Below are 21,884 nucleotides of genomic sequence, written 5' to 3'. Positions count from 1 at the left end.
CACAAATAACAGCAAAGCATGTTTTAATCTCTGAGGCATTCGTTTCCGCAGCTCTTAGATTGAGTAGAAAGACGAGAAAAACCCTTTAAACCAAGGCGTTTTGTTTTTATTTGATCAACTAGATGGATCAACTGAGCGTCCAGATGCATCTCTCAGGTCCTGTGTAAAATGAGGATGAAGAAATGAGAGGTGGCTGCTGACTTTTGCGCCACAATATGCTTTTTAATATGAAGTGCTATATGGGCCTCAGCAACTTGAGGTGCTTTCAAGCTTCGCCAGAATGATGACTTTGAAACTTTGTCTTCTATTATCCGAGCTCTCTGCTCTCACCCTGAAAATCTAGCCACTGTATCACACGTTTGGCACGTACTAACTACATGTTCGTACATGTTGTCAAGAGCAGCTGCTTTAGTAAATCAACATCAGTGTTGAAAGCGTAACAAACACTGAAAAGCCTCATGGGAGCCACCAGATAGCCCATCCTCCTCAGTTATCATCACGATCCGAGTCACATGACCTTTCAAACACTGAGGAAGTTTGATCTGGTGCTCTTTCAAATATGTTGTTGTGGCCCTGGGTAGTTTTATGTTAGTATTAAGCTCCCAACCAGAACAGGTCTGCTGGTGTTTCTTATGTAGAGAAATCTGCTTGAGCTTTTAGTCAACCACTGTTGAGACACTCCTTTTTTTCGGCTGTTGGTAGGTTGCAGTAGCTGTGTGTTTGGACATGAAGATTGATGTGTCCGCAAATGAAATCGGCCAAAAGTCTGTATAGGTGTCTATGTGTTTTTCTTTGTGGATAAACCCTCCACCTTGTGTCCACTTTGTCTGTCTTGTCTGTATGTGTAGTGGGGGTTTTGTCAAACCTTTTCCTCTGAGCGTCAGGGCTCATTATAGAACCCCTGACACTGACGCCGAGTGGCCATCTTTCCATTTAGATAGATGACAAATCCGAGGCTTTATCCACGTGGCTGGTTGAAAGAAAAAAAAAAAAAAAAAAACAATTTCAGTGTTGATTACCACATGGATGATCTGCTACACTGACTGCTGCTCTGTGGGGCTCAGATAACATGCTCGTCTGTGTAAAAGCAAGGTCCGTTTCACAATTTAAACCTCAGTTGTGCCTATTTTAGCCCAAGACAACTGTCTACCTGTCTTTTAATGAAGACTAGCTCTGAGAATTATCTTTGAGAAATAGTTGTTCCCCTTTCCCTAATCAATCCATTGCTATTAAAGTCAGTAGCTTTAAGTTGCAGCTGCCACGAGACGGACTTAAAGCCTGAAAGAGATTCACAGATTTCTTGAAAGAGATCACATCAAATCAGTGTCCTGGTTTAACATGTGGAGTATGTACAAGGAATAAGCTATGCCAGCAGGGGAGACATGATATGCTTTCACAAGATGAACACATTCATAAATTAAGTGCATCTGACAAAAATGGTAAACAGTAAAGCTGTTTGAATTGTTTATCTGATGTCTGATCCCCTTATGTTTCTGCTCTCCTTCCTCTTATGCTGACTTGATATATTATAAAAGGTGCTCAGTGGCATTTGTAGACTGAATGAATAGCTCGAATGAAAAGCTTACTCAGAGGGCTATCATCTGTCAGCCACCATTAGGCAGCACTATGTAAACACTGGCTGACGGCAGAGAACGTTTTCTGTAACGGAAATCGAACAGGCGGTTTTGTGGAATTGACAATTAATCCCACGCTTGAAATAAACAGTGATCCTCTTGGGGTTTTCTGGTGTTTGATGAAAACCACGTAGCTGGTAAACTGAGACCCTTTTCTTTCTTTCTTTCTTTCCTTACAGAATGGTACAGACTATGGGTTCCTGGTGCGTCAGAACTCAGAACTCTTGCGAGCCCTCGACGAGCTGGAGAAGACTTGCACCACACTGAGGGAGGAGAATGGCCTGCTGGTAAGACTAAAAATAACTGTGTTGCACCCTTGATGAAAAGCTTTGTAGAAAATAGGCCAAGTGCACAGAACACTGAACAGAAAGATGTTAAAACTCCACTTCAGTGGCATTTATTCACTTTATTCCTCATATATCTTCTTGATGTTAGGTGATTGCACAGGCAGCTCACTTCTGAATCCCTGCTCAGACTATTAATATCCTCTATTGAATAATTGTGTCCGTAACCTTTTATTTTTTTTTTTGGCATTGCTGTGTTAACATTTGCTGCAGGCATTGTCTGATGATGATAATCATATTCCATGTGTTTAGCGGAAGAGCAGCGCTCCAGAGACTGAGGAGAAGGTCAGGCGGTTGAGGAGAAAGAACACAGAGCTGGCTGTTCTTGCCAAGAGGCTGGAAGAGAGGGCTCGGAAACTCCAGGAGGCCAACCTCAGAGTGGTATACCTCAGAAATAAAGCATCTCAAAGCAAATTCTCTTCTGTAAAAGTGTGTTTGACTGAGCAAATTGCTGCAAATGACAAACCAGCACATTTGAACTATGTCTAATCATAAACTGGGAATTGAGTAGTAAACTATGACGAATGGGATCCTTGTAGAAAAGTACCAACAGTCTTCAGAACAATTAAAGGCATCAGGATAAAAAAAACAAATCACTTCAAATACATTTTAGGAAGCAATATGGCATGATAGCATGAATCAAACACTGAAACTCAAACATAAAACGTAAAACTCTGGGTTCCACCATACGCCCAGAACAAAGAGAAACTCCTTCGAAGGGTTGCTATGCTGTACAGTGCTCTTTGTTTTCATGCTACGACATCACCCATTTCAACTTTGGCACTCATTTGTCACAGAATAAGACGTGACGCAGCACGCAGAAGTGAATATGGATGCTACACAAGTCGGCGTGTGTGTATCAACTCTCAAGGGATTATTTTATGATATAAAATTATGATTTTAGTCCAAAAGGTTGTTGTTACTCCTGACTGATCTCTGATTGAAACGACTGTCCTCATTCTGACAGCGCTGGTAGATCAGTGTGGAACAGCTCAGCTTTGCAGTGCTGATACTAACAGTGGACTCCTGCAGTTAGCAGGAACTACAGTTGTTTTTTACGAGCATCAGTCATGGAAATTTTTTTAAATATTCTGTAGAATCGAAGGCATTTTTAAGATTATTTGTCATGTTAACCTTTTTGTTGCACTTCATGTGTCAGAACAGTGTATTGAAGACCTCTTTTTTGAAATCCTCTCTAAACTATTTCTCCTTTTGTAGGCGAATTCCCCGTCACCGTTGAGACCTGGGTCTGTGGAACAGTACAAAAGAGCATTTGCCCGTCAACGAGCTCGTGATCTTGCTCAGCATGCTGATACACTGCTGTCTAAGGACAAGGAGATTGCTGCCCTGCAGCAGGAGTGCAGGGAGCTGGAGGCACGGCAGGGCAACGCTAAGGTAATTTAAGCCCACTCCTTAGTAACCAAAGTAAATTCTCTCAGACTAGATTGACCTGGAGCAATTGGTTCACTGGAGCTCATTGTTGACTGAAAGACCAGTGTTCTTAACCCAGTGCTCCATCTCTGCCACAGCCTCATAACGCCACAAGCTTGCTCTCTGCTGGACAACTTGGGTACTGCTCATCCCAAACTCCTCCTAAGCCTGTATTACAAAGGTTGCGTCACTGCTGATGTCTGGATAGATGACACTGCAGGAATAGGCTGTCTTTCTCAGTGCCTATTTTTAATTACCAGTGACTCAAGAGCTGATTCTCCTGACTGTGAACATCTGTTGGGTTTGAAAATAAAGGGTTCGAGGGGGGGTGAGCTGTCACTGATGAATATCGCAAACACGCAAAGCCAGATAACACGTCTTTGAAGTTTTTGATGTCCTTAAAATAGAAACAGTGTCACTGAATGTCTTTGCTTTAAGTTATGCAGTGTTAACCTTCACCTTTATGTTATATGTTACACCATGTTTATGTTTATCAACCTGCAGTTGATATTATTGCACAGATAATCTTTTTAGTATTTAGTTTATAGATTGAAATTTTGATAAATGACACTGAGGTTGAAATAACGTGCTGAATTTCTGACATTATTGTGATGTGCCTGCGCAGGGCCTCCCCGTTAAGCCTGGCAGAGCCGAATTCGAGAACCTTCTCAGGGAGTCTCAGAAGGAGGTGCTGCGGCTCCAGAGGCAGCTGTCGGTCACTTCGTCCAGGCAGCAGCACAACCACGGCCCTGACCACGTGGGCACGGAGAAGTGTGAGAAGGTAAACCAACCCCCTCGTTTGCAAGCAAAATCAAACTCCTCACTGACCTGTGTTGCTCTGAGAACCTCAGAGAGAATCTTCGGTAGAGGCAGGTAAGCTGTACGTGTGCACGGTAAATTTGCCCTTCAGATCGGCTGTAATGTAAACAGTATTTAGAGTTATGTACGTGATTACACACAGACCAGCTGGTGCACATTAACACATTTGAACATTTGTGGTGTTGGCACCACAACATATTTGGGATTAAACATTTTTTGGTAATGTAGAATACAGCCCTAGAGTATGTTTACGTTGGCATGGATGCCGTTTACAGTGTTATGTAATGGCTTGTCGTTGGACTCGATACTAATCTGCCACAAGCCATAATGAGGCGATTCCCTGTCTTTAACTTATGCCTGATCAAAGCCAGCAAAGTCATACATTCTGATCCTCTCTGCATTTAATGCTGATCTTCCAGTCTGCTCTGCTTCTCTCCCTAATATGGCTCTCAGAAGAGTTTGAACAAACGTGCTTCTGAAATCAGTTGATTTGTTTGCATAAGCAGTGTGGCTCCTATTTATAAATGTATAATGTCACGTATCGGAGGCCGTTGACATCTGCAGTGAGAGAAAAATCAGATTTTCTGGTCTCCTTTTAAGAGATGTATTCACACAACATTTAAGGCGTAGATATTACGCGTGGACGCGTGTTTTTTTTTATAATATTCTCCACTGACCGTGAAGTAAATTCTCTGCCTATGAAGCTCAAATGAGAATGCCGATTGTGGTAATCTCTCATCTGTGGGACGCACACACGCACTCCCAGTGCCACGCGCACACCCAGAAAGGGGCCATGTTGTGTGAACTCTAATCCCCTCTAACAACAGAATGGTACAGTCCAGTAATCCGCTCTCTGTTGCTGTAGCAGCGGTGAGAGGGTTTTGGGTGGTAGGTAAGACTACAGCCGCGGTAAAGACTTTTCTATCTCGCCCTGCTCTGGATAACTAGCAGGCCAAGGGAAGCCTTGACGTTGCCACAGATCACACAAAAGGGGTAGGTTTTGTTATGTTGTGTGTTGGTCGCAGCTACTCAGTGTGCCTCTCTTTGGCTAACCCCATATGTGTCTGTTTGGTGTGAAAGTGCAACCGTGCAGGACTGAAAATTGCAGAAATAATCAGTGTCATGTCGAATCAGGAGTGTGAGAGAACTGGCTCAAGGTAGTGGATGTTGCATTTGTGTTTGAGATGAAAATCACCAGCTTAGTCTTGAAGATTATTAAAATATTACATGCACCGGCATTTTGGCATCATAGTATGACTTGCAGCTAAAGGGATTTTTCTTTTATGTCTCATGTTGTTTTTTAATATTACTTTCAGTAAATCCTGTGGTAAATCCCACCTGTGGTATATGATGGACTGCCACTTTCCTATAATTTAAAAAGACGGGACAAGCATGAGGCCTAGTCAAGGGCAGCCTGTCAGAAACCCGGTTTTGTAACTGTCATATTTCAGAGCTTCCAGAATTTAGACTGGCTGAATTAATGACAACGTGGTGGAGCGTCTCATCGGTGGGCATCGATATGCTCCGCATTAAAAAAGACAATCAACGGCCAGGCCAATCCATTAAGGTGCTTTTAAAAGAAGTGATCCAGTTACCCGTTTCAGTAGTCTGTAGGGATTACACCAATGTGCTTATGGCATTCAGGGCCTGCTGAATGGGATCTGGCACTGCTTTAGTACGCATGGGCCCAGGGTGTACTAGATCCTTTAGTGTCCATGGAGCAAATCAATGCGAAGAGAGCACAGTTGCACCTCATTGTGTGAAGCAGTGTGCAAACAGGTGAGAACCTCATGTGTAGCTTGTGGCACCTGATGTGGTGTCACCGTGAGGACGGACTGTAGGTGTGACTGCATTCTTCATCCAATCTTTTATTGATTGAGCATTGACTTTATATTTACCTTTAATACATTCCTTCATACCTTGCATGCAGGCTTGCTGTGGCCCTTCCTTCAGTCCCACGTGATGTAATAGTTCTCGACTGTGAATGTAAAAGTTCATTAGCATTTACGACGTGTAGATTTTATGGATTTTTTTCCAGGTTTTTTTGAATAAGCGTCGGAGATTTTAGCGTTTAAACCCTTGTGCTGTATTCAACTGCTTGATCGGAGTCCTTTTCGTATATTTCTGTTTTTATACAGAAGAATTCCATAACTTGGAATTCACTAAAGTTTCAGATTAATAAAAGGTCAGAAATCCAGTTGAATTCTGTAGTTTTAGAAGACAGAAACACTCACAACCTCACCTGCTGTTTGCCTTTTTGACCAGTTAAAAGGTGGCGTGTTCACTCTGAGTGACAACAGAAGCTCCCTCCAGTGTTGTAAAGCGTTATTTGTTGGATGGTGCTCACTTAGCAAGGGAGTTTTATTTATGTGTCATAAATAGAAAAAACGCTTACGCATATATTTCAGGGTGTAGAAATCGCCACACTTTGAAACCCATTCGAAATGTTGGTTTGGGCATTTTTTGTTGAATTTGACTAGCATGAAGTCGGTTCCAACCAAAGCATCTTTACATGAGACCACTTACTCGCCCAGAGATTTAAAACCCCGACAATTAACTGGCTTGGCTGATAAACGGGCAAATTAACACAAAAAATCAAACGAATCAGTGTGCAATGCAGCTACGATGCTGGATTTTAGGATGTTGTCTGGACCATATATATGTCTTATAAAACACCCAGCAAAGTGTCAACAAAGCTCCTTTTGAGAAATAACTTCTTTCTGCATTCAGTTACTGACTTTCCCTTCCTCACTGGAGGTTATTCTTTATTCTTAAAGTAGCTGTGTTTCACCAAGAGGCTTCATCTCAGTGCAGCTATACCTTATTATGTCATTTTCTATTCACTGAAAATCACTGATCAACAGTGAAGACTTTGTGTAAATAACACAACACTCTGGGGGATTTTTTCCAAGTGCTGCTCGAAGCACAGTGAAGCATTTCAGCATCTTTTAAGGGATTTATTGGAAATAATTAAAGCTGGCCAATCCCTTCCTACACTGGTTCATGTAGACATGATGCTCTGAAAGAGGATTTTGTCCTTTACTGTTGCCCACTTAAGGGTCTACTCAGTCTAGTCAATCTAGAGTAAAATCCACCTCTCGAACACGAGTAAGAAACAATAGCGCTTCCATCGGTGGCTTGAATATGTTTCTCGGTCCTGTAAAGTGGGAATAGGAAGGCCACGTGCACCCATTCAGTAGCTGTTGTCACAAGCGGTGTTACTTTACTTCGGTACCCTCACCCTGAGAGTGTTGCAGACGATGCAGAAAGGAACTTTTTGGCTTCTTCATTTAATAAAGTTTTGCTGATGCTGATGTGACAGAGTGTGACTTCTGCCATTTTTGTTTGAGCTTTAAAACTGGTCATAGAAGGTTTTTTTGTTTTTTTTTTCCTAGTTGCCCACATGAGAAAAAAAGAAAGAAAATTAAACTTGCAGCTGTGTCCACTCACAATCTCTGAAAAACTGCGCAGCTTGTTAGGTCACAGTAGGTTTTGTGAGGTCAATGACTTTGGCACATAAACCTTTGAAAAGATTTATAATAGCTTCAGCTTTGGTCCGATGTTCTCTGTGACAGTCCCTTATTCCTCACAACATTGTATAAAAGAGACATTACGTAATATTCCACCCTCTGGGTCCATTTGTCAAAACCATGTCAGACTTATATCACATGCTGCCTGAACCCTGATTAGATCTGCTGTGATCTCATCATTCTGAGCTTTAACACACCCTTTAGAAAAGCGACTGCTCTTTTAAGGAATTTGTGTTGTAAATGAAGTGCTGATTATTGTGTGTTTTAAAAGTACGCTGCACGAAAATACCTCGGCTGCTCCAAAGAAATGGAAACAGAAAGACTTATTTGGCTGAGGGACACGTATAATTCAGCAGCTCTTTGCATTTTCATTCAAAGTTCAGGTGTGCTTCTTTTGCTGCTAATGTGTGCTCCCACTTCAGTGCACGGCCTCCAGATTGAAGCAGTAAAATCCACAAACACTTAAGCCAGCCCACTCAATGTGTACAGTATGAAGTGCTACAAGCTAATTACGAATCACTTGAGGATTGACTGGTTTAACCGTGTCCGACCAAATACAAAGATGGGAATTATGCCAGGGTGCAGGGATCACCTGGCATGTCTGCACTTGTGATGTGACAGGATCAGTAATGACCGCTAAAAGGACTTGGGTGTGGGTGAAAACAAACAAATAAATAAATAAATGAATGAAAATAAAAATACGCAGCTAGTTGTTAAAAGCCTTCATTCGTGTGCAATGATCTTGTCCAGTATCCAAAGGAATTACCGTTGTGCCTCCTGCTAGCCTTTCGTCAGCACCTCTACCATCTGGTCTCGCATCCAAAAGATAAACCTGGGACAGCCTTGCTTAACTTCACAGAACGGCTCACTGATTTGATGCTGAACAGTTGCATTGAGTTCATCCTGACTGATGAAAGTAGCTACATGTGTGAAAAGACAAAAACACGTCGGTCACCAAAAAGGCTTTCGATGCATGCCTCCAGTACACTTGTGTATTATCTTTAAGTTGCATTCATGTAAATTCATGTTTTGATGTGTCGTATGAAATAATTCCCAAGAGAACATTTTGTCTGTGAGCGGCAGGTTTTTCTTAGTGTTTTTCTAAAAGTCTTGTCATACATTGTTTGTTGGACAGAGACTAAAGTGGGATGTTCAGGCTCTTAGTGGCCGATGATTTTCAGTTGCATGTTTGATGTTCCTTATGAGATAAAGCTGCTGTGTGAGGGAACGACCCTCGGGTCACGTGAACAAGGATCCCTACTGTAGATGATAAGATAAATTTCTCCATGCTGCGTTCTGATGATCCCCAGAGAAATCACCAAGGATAAACTACGCCTGAGGCTCAGAGAGACATTTCGGTACGAAACAAAGGAGAGCGTAAAGGATAGATCCCACTTGCCGCACGTGGCAGGGCGCCTTTGATCCTGTTATTGGGTCACGGCCTCGGCTGCACTAGCACAGTTTTACTCCGAGTATTAGTAGGTTTGCTCTAAAATTAGATACTGATTCCCGATTCTTAACCCTTAACCAATATCAGCTTGCCCCCCACCTGCACCTCAGCTAACAAGACCATGTAGTTTCTAAAGATGAATCTTAGGCAGTAATTGTTTAAGCCATGACACCTACTGTGAAATATCCAGCCTAATTAGGGAGGACAGTGTTCCTGCCAATGTGTTCCGGTCATGTTGGAGGCTCGAGGGATTCCCCCTGGATTATTCTTTGATTGTAGTTGGGCCTCTTCGAAGGAGGTCCACTTCTAATCCCTTCTTTTCAGATCGGGGTGCAGTGTTAAGAGTGTCTGTGCACTAGAACAATTCTGCATTTGCTCTGTTTTCCAGCTCAGAACTTGATTTTTTTGGGGGGGGGTTCTGTATCACCTGAGGATTCTATAACCGATCGTTCTAACCCCTGTCAGGTTGTAGGAGAAACCCCGTGTGTGGCATTAGATGAAGCTCCCACCAGGTGTGAGAAGACTCCCGCAGAGGAGGAGGAGTCGTGGCTGCGAGTGACGCCCCCACCGGGCCTTAGCCCGACCACCTCCCATCAGGAGGAGCACGCAGAGGAGCAGCGCCTACAGTTTCTGGTAAGAGCATTCTCGTGATAAACGCAGCTTCAGGAGGATCTTTCATACAACCAGGATGCAGGCTTTCTCTCAAGGAAACTTTTCTAAAAGAAAGTATCAAAAGCAGCTTTGATAATAACAAAACACCTCATACAAGTAGTTTAATCTGAAAGTCAAGACCAGTTCCTGTTGAGCTGCTATAGAAAAAGATGTAGATCCACACTAAAACATTCACCCGAGTCTCATCACAATCAGCTTGGTAGTTTTTCATCATTTTTGGCTGAAAAACAGCAGTTACACATCACATCACTTCCTCAGAATTAACAAAAGGTGTGAATGAATCAGAGCTGCTGCTTGTTAACATTAGAGGGCTCACAATGCTCAGGTTTACAAAACAACTGCTGTGGCTTTCAAATGAGTCCATTCCACCAGACTCACTCACACTCAGCGGCATTAACTGCAGGGAGCTGGCTTTGCAGTCCTCTTTGCTTTTATTGTGAAGCTGAAGGTTGAATATCAGTACATTAACTGAGCTGGCTGCCTCTGACAGAAAAACGACAGTCACATTTGTTATGTAATGCTGGGCTGAGCTTCTCTCTTGGATACAGACGGGCAGCACATCACCCTCACTGACTCTACCACCAGCTTTCGTGCCTGTAACCCGTTACGACCTGCAACTTATTTCTCCTTTTCCCCATTTTACAGACACAGCAACATTATGTTATATTTTCTAAAAAGACAATCAGGGGAGCGTCGGTCATTTACAAAAAAAAAAGAAAAAGCTATTTTTCAGATGTTTTTATTTCTTCAGAGAAGGAAAATAAAAGGTTAAAACGGAAAGTTTGCCATTTTCAAGTAAATGGGTAAAAAGCCATATTTACTTAAAGCTATTTGCTAACTTTCTTTGTTGGGACACTTTTCTTCACACAAGAATTAAAATAGATGGCTGCGATTATGTTGAGTTGAAGCTGCAGTTAGTAGTATGAGTTAGTCGAGCTGCAAGCCGTGTACACATTATTATGTTCTGAAAGATTTCTGCCCATCAGCAGAAGCGATCGCCAGCTTTTATAGCTCAATTCTGAGTTTGACAGAAGAACGTGGTGATGCTCTGATGTGTTGAATCTGACCTTTCATAACACATGACAGATGGAAAGAGGGCTCACAAACTGATGTGTAACCTCCTCCAGAAACTAAGCTCAGAGAGCCTGCGGGTGTTTTATTTATGACAACGGTTAGTCCAACACTTTGGTCCAGACTGGAATATCTCAACAGCAGTGAGATGGGTGATTATGGATTTTAGTGTCTAGAAAAACTAGACGCCCTTAGTGAAATGTTTTATTTTGTGAGTGTATTGGCATGCCGACTTTAGCCCAGTGCCCTGTTATGTGCAGCTTCAGTGTCACAGATCTGCCTGCATGGCTGAAAATAATTTTCTTTCCTGGGATTTCAGAGAATAACTTTAAATAATGTGCAACATTGATATGTTAAAGAAGCATCTTAAGATGGATTCAGTTCATTTTTATTCCATAATGAGAAACAAAACCTGTTTTTTGTGAGTTGATTAAACAAAAAAATCTATTATCTCATTAACAGAGGTTGCCAGCCTCATTGCTTTTACTTGGATAATACGACCTAAGAACTTGTTTTTCCGCATCCTATTTTCTTTCTTTAATGACTCATGTCTCGGCTCCCGTTGGGGCCCGTTGGGGCATCAGGTCAACGGTCAGCTGTCACGTCTATGAGCTTCTGTGATTGGCTGCTTGGGGTTCACATGAGCTCTAAGAGACCATTTAATATTTAATGTTGTGTTTAATATTAATATTTAATATTTAATGTGTTAATTGTTTTTTGATGGGTTCATTTAGATTTAAAAAAAAAAAAAAGAAGAAGGTATTTGAGAATTTAAATGCATTCAAACATTCCTAGTGGAATTCTAACTATGTGGGAACAAAGCAGTAATGAAGTGACTTTATACAAACACAGCTTTGTATACATTTCTATTCTCAGTTTTCTAATTTTCCTTATTGAATTTAACAAACAGTTTTATCTACTTGTCAGTTGGACGTTGTGGCTTCTTTAAGTGCTGCTTTTTATAAGGACATAAGGAAACGGAGAAAAACATCTCCACATAATGATGCTGCCATCACCGTGTTTGACTGTAAGGATGTTGTGAATGAAGTGAGGCAGTTGGAAACTGAGGCCGTGTACTTGAAGCTTCGCTTCTTCAGACCATGTTGCTTTGGCCACTTTACCTGAAGGGCCTGATGGATGGAGTTTGGCACCCATATTTATCCTACTGTAGGATCCCCCATAAAGGAATTCGTAGTGACCATCAAGTTCCTGGTTAGTTCCAAACACATGCCACTCTGAATGTGTTGGGCTTTTAATGCTGCTGAAATGTTCTTGTATCCTTCACCAGATTTATACCCACAGCTTAGTTCTGATGACTTTGTGGCTTGATTTCCACTCTAACACACATCTGGTGGGAGATTCTCTGTAGATTTATATGTCATCTTTCTTATGATGGTGAGCAAGTGGACAAACTATGGAAGCATCTGGAAAACTCAGGAGTCTGAAAAGTTCCTGTATGCACTGTTTACACAGTATTTTGGTCAAATGATGGATTTAATCCATGTGCAGCAGGTCAATCAGAAAAGGAAGAAAGCTTTGTGAAGAGTCGCAGTGACTGAGCATGTCGGGGAAAAATGTGCTTTTGCAAAATGTTTCAATGGACAGTTTGGTACCTTAAATTCACAGTCATGATGCAACTAAATAACAGGACATCCTCAATAGATGCTCATTATTCTGGCCATCATCCCACAGATGCAGTTTAATTATCTTTATTGTTTTGCTTTGCCTGGTGAGAGTACACCATCTCTTCCAGTTCAGTTCAGCTGCTGGTGGTCTGCAATTAGCCAGTCTGCTCTGTAGCCTCCCTCCACACGGTCACTGTGGTAATACTTTATTAAGGTCCCGTGGTCATGCTGAAATAAGCTGATTTCTCTTGTGCTGCTCCTGCATGTAAGCTGCATTTAGAATAATTAGTGGATGCTAAGCTTTGTAATGCCTCAACACTGTTGTGTCAGAGGTCAATATGAAAACTAAGTGTTCTGTTTTGCAGAGTGTAAATAAAAACCGAGTGCTGCCAATATATGACGTATTGCTTAACACGACCTTGCCGTCAACTGTGTCCCGCATGCTCAGTTTGAGAGTTTGCTTTGTTTAAAGACGTTTAAATTGAACTGTCTTTGTCGTTCCAGGAATGTGAGCTGAGTAAGAAGAGAAAAGAATGTGAAAATCTTGAGCATGAAGTAAAGAAGCGACAGAAGAGATGTCTGGATTTGGTAAGTGATCAGGGGCTCCCTGAAATTCTGGAGTCTGGTGTTGGATCTGGAGATTGACGCATATGTTTATAAACAGGAGAGCCAGCTTAAGGATGAGCGAGGGAAAAATGAGCAACTAAAGGAGGAGGCAGATCTCCTCAGGAGGAAGGCACAGCTGCTCGACCAGGTCAGTGTCCCCCCACGACGAGATTTTTCATCCTTTTCATACTCTTAGCCACCGTCGTTGTTAGTAAAAGGAGCCAGAAAGATCCGCTCAGTTAATTTGCTGTTGTTTTTCTCAGACTCGGGCTGAGAATGAGGAGCTGAGGGAAGATCTCTCTGAAGTGACCGCTCAGCACAATTCAGTTCTCGAGGAGAACCAGAGACTCCGTGCCAAACTGGAGAACCTAGAGCAGGTCCTAAAGGTACCTAAAGGTGGAGTCTAATACTTCTCGTGTTGTTTTTTTTCGAATCCTCACCGAGCCTCACTACTTTTCCTGTCCCATTTTTTTCCTCTCTGGACAGCATATGCGAGAGGTCGCCGAGCGAAGGCAGCAGCTGGAATTGGAACATGAGCAGGCACTGGCTATCCTTAAGTTCAAACAGGATGAAATCAAGCGGTTACAGCGGGTAAGAAACACAGAAATGTTTCTTGGTGTGCTTTGTCCAGCAGGAGGCAACCTTTGGGCACCAGAAAAGTTGTGTCAGCAGAGCTCAATGTGCTCTGAGTTACATTTTTATGAGCAAACAATGGAAATTACAATGGCTTTTTAATGTCTTTTTAATCATTAGGCTCAGTTATTCGCCAAGAGGGAGCATGAAGGAGTGGTTCAGATGCTGGAGGTGAGTTTTTATGACTGTGACGAGAAAAGCAAATAAATGATTTTATGCAATGCGGTGCTTTCATTATCAGAGTGATAATCCCTGACACGTTCATGAAAATGTAAAATGTCTCAAAGAAATAAAAAGGAAAGCTGCCAGACTTTAGTATTAAGTCTAAAGTCACACACTAGAGAAATGAGACTTCCTTAATGTCTCTCTGAAGTGCTTCATTATGGAAAACCTTTCCATCTCCTAACGCCAAACAGAGAGAGTGTAAATGTTCGATTTCTCTCCCTGTTCTCATTAGGCAAAGGATATTCTGCTGCAGCTGATGTTTGTTGTTCCTCTTTGTGCCAGTAGGCTCTCTGTTTTCACCTGAACACCTGGCAGAGAAGCCAAGCACTACTTGGTCTGAAAAACCGTTTGAACAGATGGCTTCTCTGCTGCTTTGTGACTTTCATTCTTGCTCTCAGTGCGAGCCTAAAGCACTTTGAATTCAAAGTGAATCCCCGTGGCCGACGAGAGTTGAAATCCCCATCTGTCTTATTGGCTACCGATTTTTGAAAAAAGACCAAAAGGGGAAAAAAAGATCAAAAACACTTTAGTGCCCTCAGCAAAACCCAGAAAAATGTCCTCATTCTCACTGGATGACTATATATGTCTGTCCTCGGTTTGAATTTCCCATTGTAAATTTTTGTCACGAGAGTCTGTTCCTTTAACAAGTATGTATTTTATTTTAGGAGTTGACTCAGCTTGTGTTGCAGAGGGAGCTGGTATAGTATAGTTAAAAAACGTCTCGTTTCCTTCCTCTTGGCTTCGTTTCTGTCGCTTTCTGTCTCCCTTTTTAAACCCGAAGCGTCACAGGAGAAAGTCTCTTTCCCTCCTGAGAGCCTAAGCTTTGTTGCAACACAGACCTTTGTCATTGTTTCAAAGATAGATTTTTGGACGATTAGGATGAATGTGTGTGTTCATTGAAAAGGCAGGCGTTGGCTGCCGAGGGCCAAGAGACATTCTAGTGATTCTGGCTTCTAAACTGGATTCGGACTACTGCTTTTCTACTATATTAAAGTATTCAGTCTCTCCCAAAGTCTTTATTTCACAAGCATGTTTTCATTTGTCTTTTGTGTTATCTTTTTGCTAACCAGAGTACACTGGACTGCATGCAGGTACTTCATAACTCCCTAGTAATCCACCTTTCAGTCACCAAACATCCCCTAGTTCCTGTGGACAGAAACACCAGACCCTTAGCCTCTTTAATTCCTCCACACTGAACACACAACTGCTTTAATGTCTTGCTTTATAACATGTAGGAGTAACAACCCCCACAGTGTTAGATTCCCAAAGTGTGTAAATCAGGTCATTCCCATGAGGCAAAATAACACATCTGTGACAAGGTTATCATGCTGCATATCATATTTTTTAATCTAGTTTCATGTACTCAACTCATCACTAGGTCAAGTGAATTCTCTGTGCTTTAGATAACGAGTGACTGTGCTCGGCTTTACGTAGGTGAGCGCTGACAGGAAATGTTGTTCAGACAGTTTCATGCAGAGACTTCTGTCAGACCAGCCTGCCAGGAAACTCCCACCACAGCCGGAAGTTAAATCAGCCACATATAGAAACTGAGCAGAGCTGCGACAAACCTCTGCAGAGTTTGGGCAAATAACACTGCTGTTTGAGAGTGTAAAACAGGAGCAACACGCTGTGTGACAGCTGAGAAGCTATGAAGAGTCGCCTCACAAATATCTCACTTGTTTTTCCCCAGTATGTCCCATCCCCTTTTATCTGACCTCTCATTTTTTCCCCCACTGAAACCTATTTGTTTGTCTTTTGTGTTTGGAGCTAACGTCAAATGTTTCGCTGACAGTTTATATATGGAGTCTTGCAGAAACCTTACCCTAAGTTTCCATTTGTCTATTTACCAAAACTCTTACAGGTTTGTGGGAGGATTTGTGAAATTTGATGTCAAAGCTATTAAAATTGACGGTAGAAAGAGTTTTAAAGCATTAAAGGTTTCTGCATGGCACTGACGGATATGAAGGCAGCTACTTTTGCTTACTTTTACAGAGTTAGATCCCTCACATGATTGATTTAAGGAAAAATCCACCTTAAAACACACCGCCCCCCCCTTTGTTCTGGTAAAATTCATCTTAAGCAAAAAGTAGCTCACTTGTTTGTGTATTTACAAAACAAGCGTTTGCAAATAAACAGGAATCATAACGGCACATAAGGCGGTCACCATACAGATTTCCTCATGATCATAAATTGATGGGTTTTGGTGTTGAAAGGTGGACTTTTTCTGTCAGAATCGCTGTCTTTGCTGTCTTTTTTTTAAAGTCTCCTTTCCATGTTCGATATCACTCACTTGTAGTCAAAAGTACATGAACTGGAGGAGAAATGTCGCAGCCAGAGTGAACAGTTCGGCTTGCTGTCCCAAGAGTTGGAAAAGTTTCGACTGCAGGCCTCGAAAGTTGACCTTGCCAGCTCCGGCCTCCTCAACAATCCCAGCCTCTCTGTACTGACCAACGGTGTGGGCCTGACGACAGACCGAGGTAAGCTGCTGAGAGCTTTTAGCCGGTAAAACAGCAACGTAACGGCAATTCGATGAGGATTTCTATTCAGTTTGATACATGTGTTGTAGAATCCATTGAGGATCGAGATGATATTTGGTTTTTAAGTTTTTATGCCTTAAATGTGCTTTGCTAATTGCACATTTTTAAATACCCAGTGGTGCCTAGAGCCTCCTTTTTCATTTCAAGTGAAAGTTTCAACTGTTGAACTAAAATATGAAATTCTAAGATTTCTGACCGTCTTTTATCCTGGTAAAAAACCACTAACAGTTGGCGGTTAACGCCTGCTAACATCTGACTTGTGAGTGTACTGTGAAAGTGTTTGTTTTGCATTCAGCCCTGCATCAAATGACTCTGCAGTAGTCACTGGTATTTACCAGCGGGTACCAGCGTTGGTGGGAACCAGCCGCGGCTATTCAGAGACAACACGGGAAGCCGGACAACCTCTCCCATTCTCTGGCGAAATTGCTACATCTTCAATGTTAAATTGACGATAAAACAGTTATTCACAAAACACAAGATATGCCCAATACTGCATTTACTTTCATAACTACAACATGTTGTCCTGTAGCTTAATGAAGTGATTTGTTCTGAAATCGCCGCCGTTCACTGAGGAAATCATGTTATGAAGCCGCCACTAACAGCCCGGCTTCGAGGAGGGGGCGGGAGAGTCAAGTTTTTTTCTACAATTCTAGGTCAGCATTGGCTAAATCGACAAAAACTCATCACTTCCGAGGCTTCTCGGCGTCTCTGCGGGTAGATTAGACGTGGGCGTGTCAATATGAGGGGCTGTGTCGTGATGATTGGAGTTAGTGTTTGTCCATCATGAGAGAGAAAAAATGCTCCACAGATTCTGATCCAGCCACAGATCCAGCCATTTACAGGCCTTAGATTCGATCATACTTCATTTTGGCCTTGCTGTGTGAATTTTCAAAGTCTATACCTTCTTTCTGTGTATTTGCTGGGCATACTTGTCATACTAGACACAGCTATGTTATAACTAATTCTTTTTAATTTTGCTGTCTTCTGCTTTGGGATGGCATGAGTCACTACAACCCTGAACGCGTAATATGGGCTTCCCCTGTTTTAAAAGTCAGCAGCCACCACTGGTGGGAACACCACATCCAGGTGGATGCGCTAATTTTCACTGCTGCACTCGGCTACAAGAGTGGGCACAGCTCAGATTTACAGAGATGCACGTTAACGGACTGGAAAGTGTCCCGTGGAGGCTCTGACACTGACAGCAACAACTGGTAGACACAAAGAAGAGATTGATCTGTTTCACCTGACTGCGAAACAGCAAGCAGCTCACTCTGTCCTGGGGCCCGGTCGATTAGTCTATTTTAGGAATCTTCCTGACTAAGTGAAATGACCTGGAAGTATCTAAGTACTGCTACTTAGATACTTCCAGGTCATTTCTGCAGCCAATGATGCAGCCGGTTCAAATTTTCCACTTGATAATGAAGAAACATTCTGAATTATCCTGTATGTTTATGACATGACCTTTATGTAGCAATGTGATAAGACTTTTTGCAAAGTATTTCATGGAGATTTGTAGTTTGAGAGCTCCATCACAGCTTTGTATAAGTGTGGTCGGATTCTCAATGCGGCACTGTTGTCTTTTCCATAAGTTCTTAATAATTTCTCCTGCCATCTTTCCTTAACCCTGTGACATTTTCCATCAAGGTCAAGGAAAAACACCTCAGTATTTGACCGGAGCCCTGCTGTGAGGGCCTGATGCCCATGGTCCAGCCCGAAATAATAAGCTAGTGTAATTGTCACAGAAATTCGTGGATGTCAGAATCTCGCGCTAATGGAGAGTAATACCATTTGTTCATGTTGTCGAAGTTACAGGCTTGTCCTCTTGGAGGTAGTTTCAAGGCTTTTCTCGCTCAGAGCACTGAGGGTAAACACACTGCTACTGGAAATGGGAAAGGGCTGAAAAGATTTCTGTAAATGTATCTTTAAAAACACATTGAAACACCCTACTTTTGGCCTAAAAGGGACATAAGGGAAGTGTTGACCTGTAACACAGGGCATGGCTTGGCTTCAGACTTCAGAATCCAAAGTTATTTACTCTTAAGTTGGGTTTAAAATGGTAAGGAGACATACGATGATGTCGAATATTATATCCATACCAGTTTATCTTCTTTGCATATCAGTGTAAACTCACCATAATCTCCTTTTTATCTGAGTGTGTATATATAAAGTCATGTTTGTTGGACATTTTCAACCACTTTAAATGCAAGAACAATGCGAATCTTCTCCACATCTCTCAGCTCAATCCATGTCACAGATATGCCCAACTTCTTTCTCTTACGCCCCTCATGTGTTTTAGACTGCACAGGTGGAACATTGGATATGGGTGAAATAGCCTTCTGGAGTCTCGAGGGAGGTGACACTGTCTCCTGCCCTGAGGGTAACGATCCGCTCGGCACGCTCAGTGTCTGTTACTCGTGATATGTGTTGGGCACAAAAGCACGGCATGTTCTGACCCGTCATCTCACCTGCACCGTCATTGTAACAGTCCAGCACCATAACAGAGCTCGTTTGTAAATCTCATCATCACACTTCATCCCACTCATGAGATGAAGTGCAAAATACCTGTTGAGCGTGGAACCAGTTAAGCCCCTTAGCAGAGCTGGTGTGTCACACGTTGACACTAGGTAGTGTGACCTCTGACCTCAGACAGATGGACTCAGGATTTTTTTTTTTTTTTTTTTGTCCTTCACTGTTTTAATCGGCCATGTTCAACCTTGAGCCGCCTGCATGTCAAACGGCGATCTCGCACTCCTAGCACGTCACCCGGAACCAGGTTAACCAGTGAAAGAGCTCGGTTGTTCGCCAAGGGCGCAGATTATCCTCTTCTTCTCTGTCCTGCTAGATGTGGCCACTGCGCTGCGCTTGGGGGCCACTCCCCACGCCGCTGGACTGTCCAGGGTGGAGCGCTCGCCTGTCACCAAGCATCGAGAGCTGCCCACCATCAGCGTCAGCAAGTCATGCTCCTCCTCCATCAAGTCGGAGACGGCACACCTCAGCCCCAAGTCCGACACGCACCTCAGTCCGCACAAATCGAGCCCCACGCATGAGGTACTCTTCCCTCTCTGTTCTTTTTTTCCTCTTTTGGAGCCGCTACAAGGGGGGAAATAATTATTTGATCCCCTGCTGAATTTGTAAGTTTGCTCACTTCCAAAGAAATGAACAGTCTCTAATTCTTATGGATCAAATAATTATTTCCCCCTACTGTATTAACACAGTCAGCACAGACTGAAAGGTTGGTGGTCTTTTTTATCCAGTGACTCGTCTTCCCCTGGGTCAACAAAGCTCATATTTAGTGAGATAATCCACTCTGCACCGTGGATTATGAGGGTTGTACAGTAGTAGTTGTGGGTGATTATCTTTAAAAAGGTTTTCCCAGGGAACTATAAATATCTCTCTTATTGTGCTGCAAGCAGCTGTTTGAATTAAAACTCCTCATCAGGAATGTTTAGAGATTCATTCATATTAATCAGAATCTTTCTGAAACAATGAGTTGGAGGTCCGGTGAGTTCACTGTCCTGCTGTCCTCAGGTGGACACTGCCAGTGAGGTGGACGAGTTGGACGTCGACGTGGCCCCGGCACCTTACACAGCCAGCAGGGGAGCAGCTAAACTTCAGGTTTTCATTGCGAGATACAGGCAAGTGTTACTCTAACACCAGATTTGACACGTATTTTCCGCAGATTGTTCATGTGGGAGGGAACAATAATTTGATGGTAAATTGAATTCAAACAGCTATAATCCTTATGACGGCCCCAATGACAATCCTGAGGTGGAGCTGCCACTCACGGCTGGAGAATACATCTATGTATATGGAGACATGGATGATGACGGCTTCTATGAAGGTAAGTCTGGCATATTCTTCCTTTCGTATGTTGGCAGCTCCGGGCTCCTGTCTGTTCATGATGCCGTGTGTTTTGTTTTGGCTCCTTTCAGGCGAGTTGATGGACGGACGGAGAGGGCTGGTCCCCTCCAACTTTGTGGAACGTGTATCCGACGACGATGTAATGAGCATTCATCATCCAGAGACAGTGGACATGTCCCATAACTCCCTGCTCGACAGCAGCCTGCACAGTGCCAGCCACCAGCATCACCTCCACTTGGGCGCCAGCGCCTCAGAAAGGACAGAGGCCTCTGCTGCCTCTGGCCCTGCCTCAGCCCTCTCAGATTCTGCATCGGCCTTGTCTGTCCCAGCCCCCCTCACCAACGGCCTGGACTTGGATTTGGAGGAGGTGGGAGTGGACATTGTGCCTTACCCACGTAAACTCACCCTCATCAAGCAGCTTGCCAAGAGCATCATCATTGGCTGGGACCCTCCGTTGGTGCCGGCTGGGTGGGGCAATGTGTGGAGCTATAATGTGTATGTGGACCAGGAGCTGCGGCTTAATGTTCCCTTCGGTGCCCAGACCAAAGCGGTGCTGGAGCGGCTAGACATAAACCTCAAAGCCTACCGTGTGTCAGTGCAAAGCCTGACGGAGAAGGGCCACTCGGATCAGCTCCGCTGCAGCATGCTGGTCGGTCGGGATGTTTGTGTGGCGCCCACACAGCTGCGTGTGGAGCGGGTTACCGCCACCTCTGCCAACCTGACCTGGCTGCCCAGCAACAGTAACTATGTACACATTGTGTCCTTGAACGATGAGGAGTGTGAGCTGGTGAAGGCTGGCTGCTACTCGCTGTGCCTCAATAACCTCTCGCCCAGCCTGCAGTACACAGTCAAAGTGGAGGCGCGGCCGCACCGCACGCCATGGGAGCTACCCGTGGAGCGGCGTGAACACAGAAGCGCTACGATCACCTTCACCACACTGATGGCAGGTCAGGACTACTATTCTAACTCCGCTCTCTCGTTGGTTTTTCCGTTCAACATTAAATCCTGTCAAACATTTAAGTTGAGTAAGATCAGAACACAGATGTTCGAGGGTTTTGACGGCTTTTTGAGCCAATGTAAAGCAGTGAGGTCATTCAGGACACACAGAACTCTGGTGCGCTTCCAAGCTTTTGATATAACTCTATAAATAAATGAAATAATAAAATAAAAGCTGTCTGATCATGAATCAAAGAGATCAAATCAATCCAGAAGCTTACCAAGGCTTTGTAAGGGTATTACTCTCAGGCATTTGTGGCCGTGGTGTCAGCGACAGTAGCACTGTGGAAACTCTTCCTGAGCCAAACACAGCTGGTTCGGTCCAACATAATGTCTCTGAACTGTGAAGCAGCAGTTCTCTAAGCATTAGACACAGTTAACCAATCCAAAGGACAGTTACACTTTGTACTCAGCCGTGTTGTTATTCATGAGAAGACGCCTTTTATGAAC

The 21,884-nt window shown here is 43.2% G+C and overlaps 1 protein-coding gene across 3 annotated transcripts in view; it reads left to right on the top strand.

Moving 5' to 3' along the window:
• Positions 1–21,884, top strand: part of tspoap1 (TSPO associated protein 1) — a 61,926-nt gene that overhangs the window by 22,590 nt on the left and 17,452 nt on the right. For all 3 annotated transcript variants that reach the window (XM_075486408.1, XM_075486407.1, XM_075486409.1), the window contains 17 exons: positions 1,814–1,921; positions 2,231–2,359; positions 3,197–3,373; positions 4,035–4,190; positions 9,674–9,841; positions 13,081–13,164; positions 13,241–13,330; positions 13,446–13,568; positions 13,669–13,773; positions 13,936–13,986; positions 14,706–14,738; positions 16,337–16,517; positions 18,874–18,954; positions 19,420–19,625; positions 20,106–20,212; positions 20,309–20,418; positions 20,510–21,385. In XM_075486408.1, the coding sequence (XP_075342523.1) occupies positions 1,814–1,921; positions 2,231–2,359; positions 3,197–3,373; positions 4,035–4,190; positions 9,674–9,841; positions 13,081–13,164; positions 13,241–13,330; positions 13,446–13,568; positions 13,669–13,773; positions 13,936–13,986; positions 14,706–14,738; positions 16,337–16,517; positions 18,874–18,954; positions 19,420–19,625; positions 20,106–20,212; positions 20,309–20,418; positions 20,510–21,385 (2,785 nt within the window). The remainder of the gene's footprint in view (positions 1–1,813; positions 1,922–2,230; positions 2,360–3,196; positions 3,374–4,034; positions 4,191–9,673; positions 9,842–13,080; positions 13,165–13,240; positions 13,331–13,445; positions 13,569–13,668; positions 13,774–13,935; positions 13,987–14,705; positions 14,739–16,336; positions 16,518–18,873; positions 18,955–19,419; positions 19,626–20,105; positions 20,213–20,308; positions 20,419–20,509; positions 21,386–21,884) is intronic.

This window comes from Odontesthes bonariensis, chromosome 16 (assembly GCF_027942865.1).
Source record: "Odontesthes bonariensis isolate fOdoBon6 chromosome 16, fOdoBon6.hap1, whole genome shotgun sequence".
Lineage (NCBI taxonomy): Eukaryota > Metazoa > Chordata > Actinopteri > Atheriniformes > Atherinopsidae > Odontesthes > Odontesthes bonariensis.
Note: the sequence above shows the minus strand (reverse complement) of the source record. Positions and strands in the feature narration are given on the sequence as shown.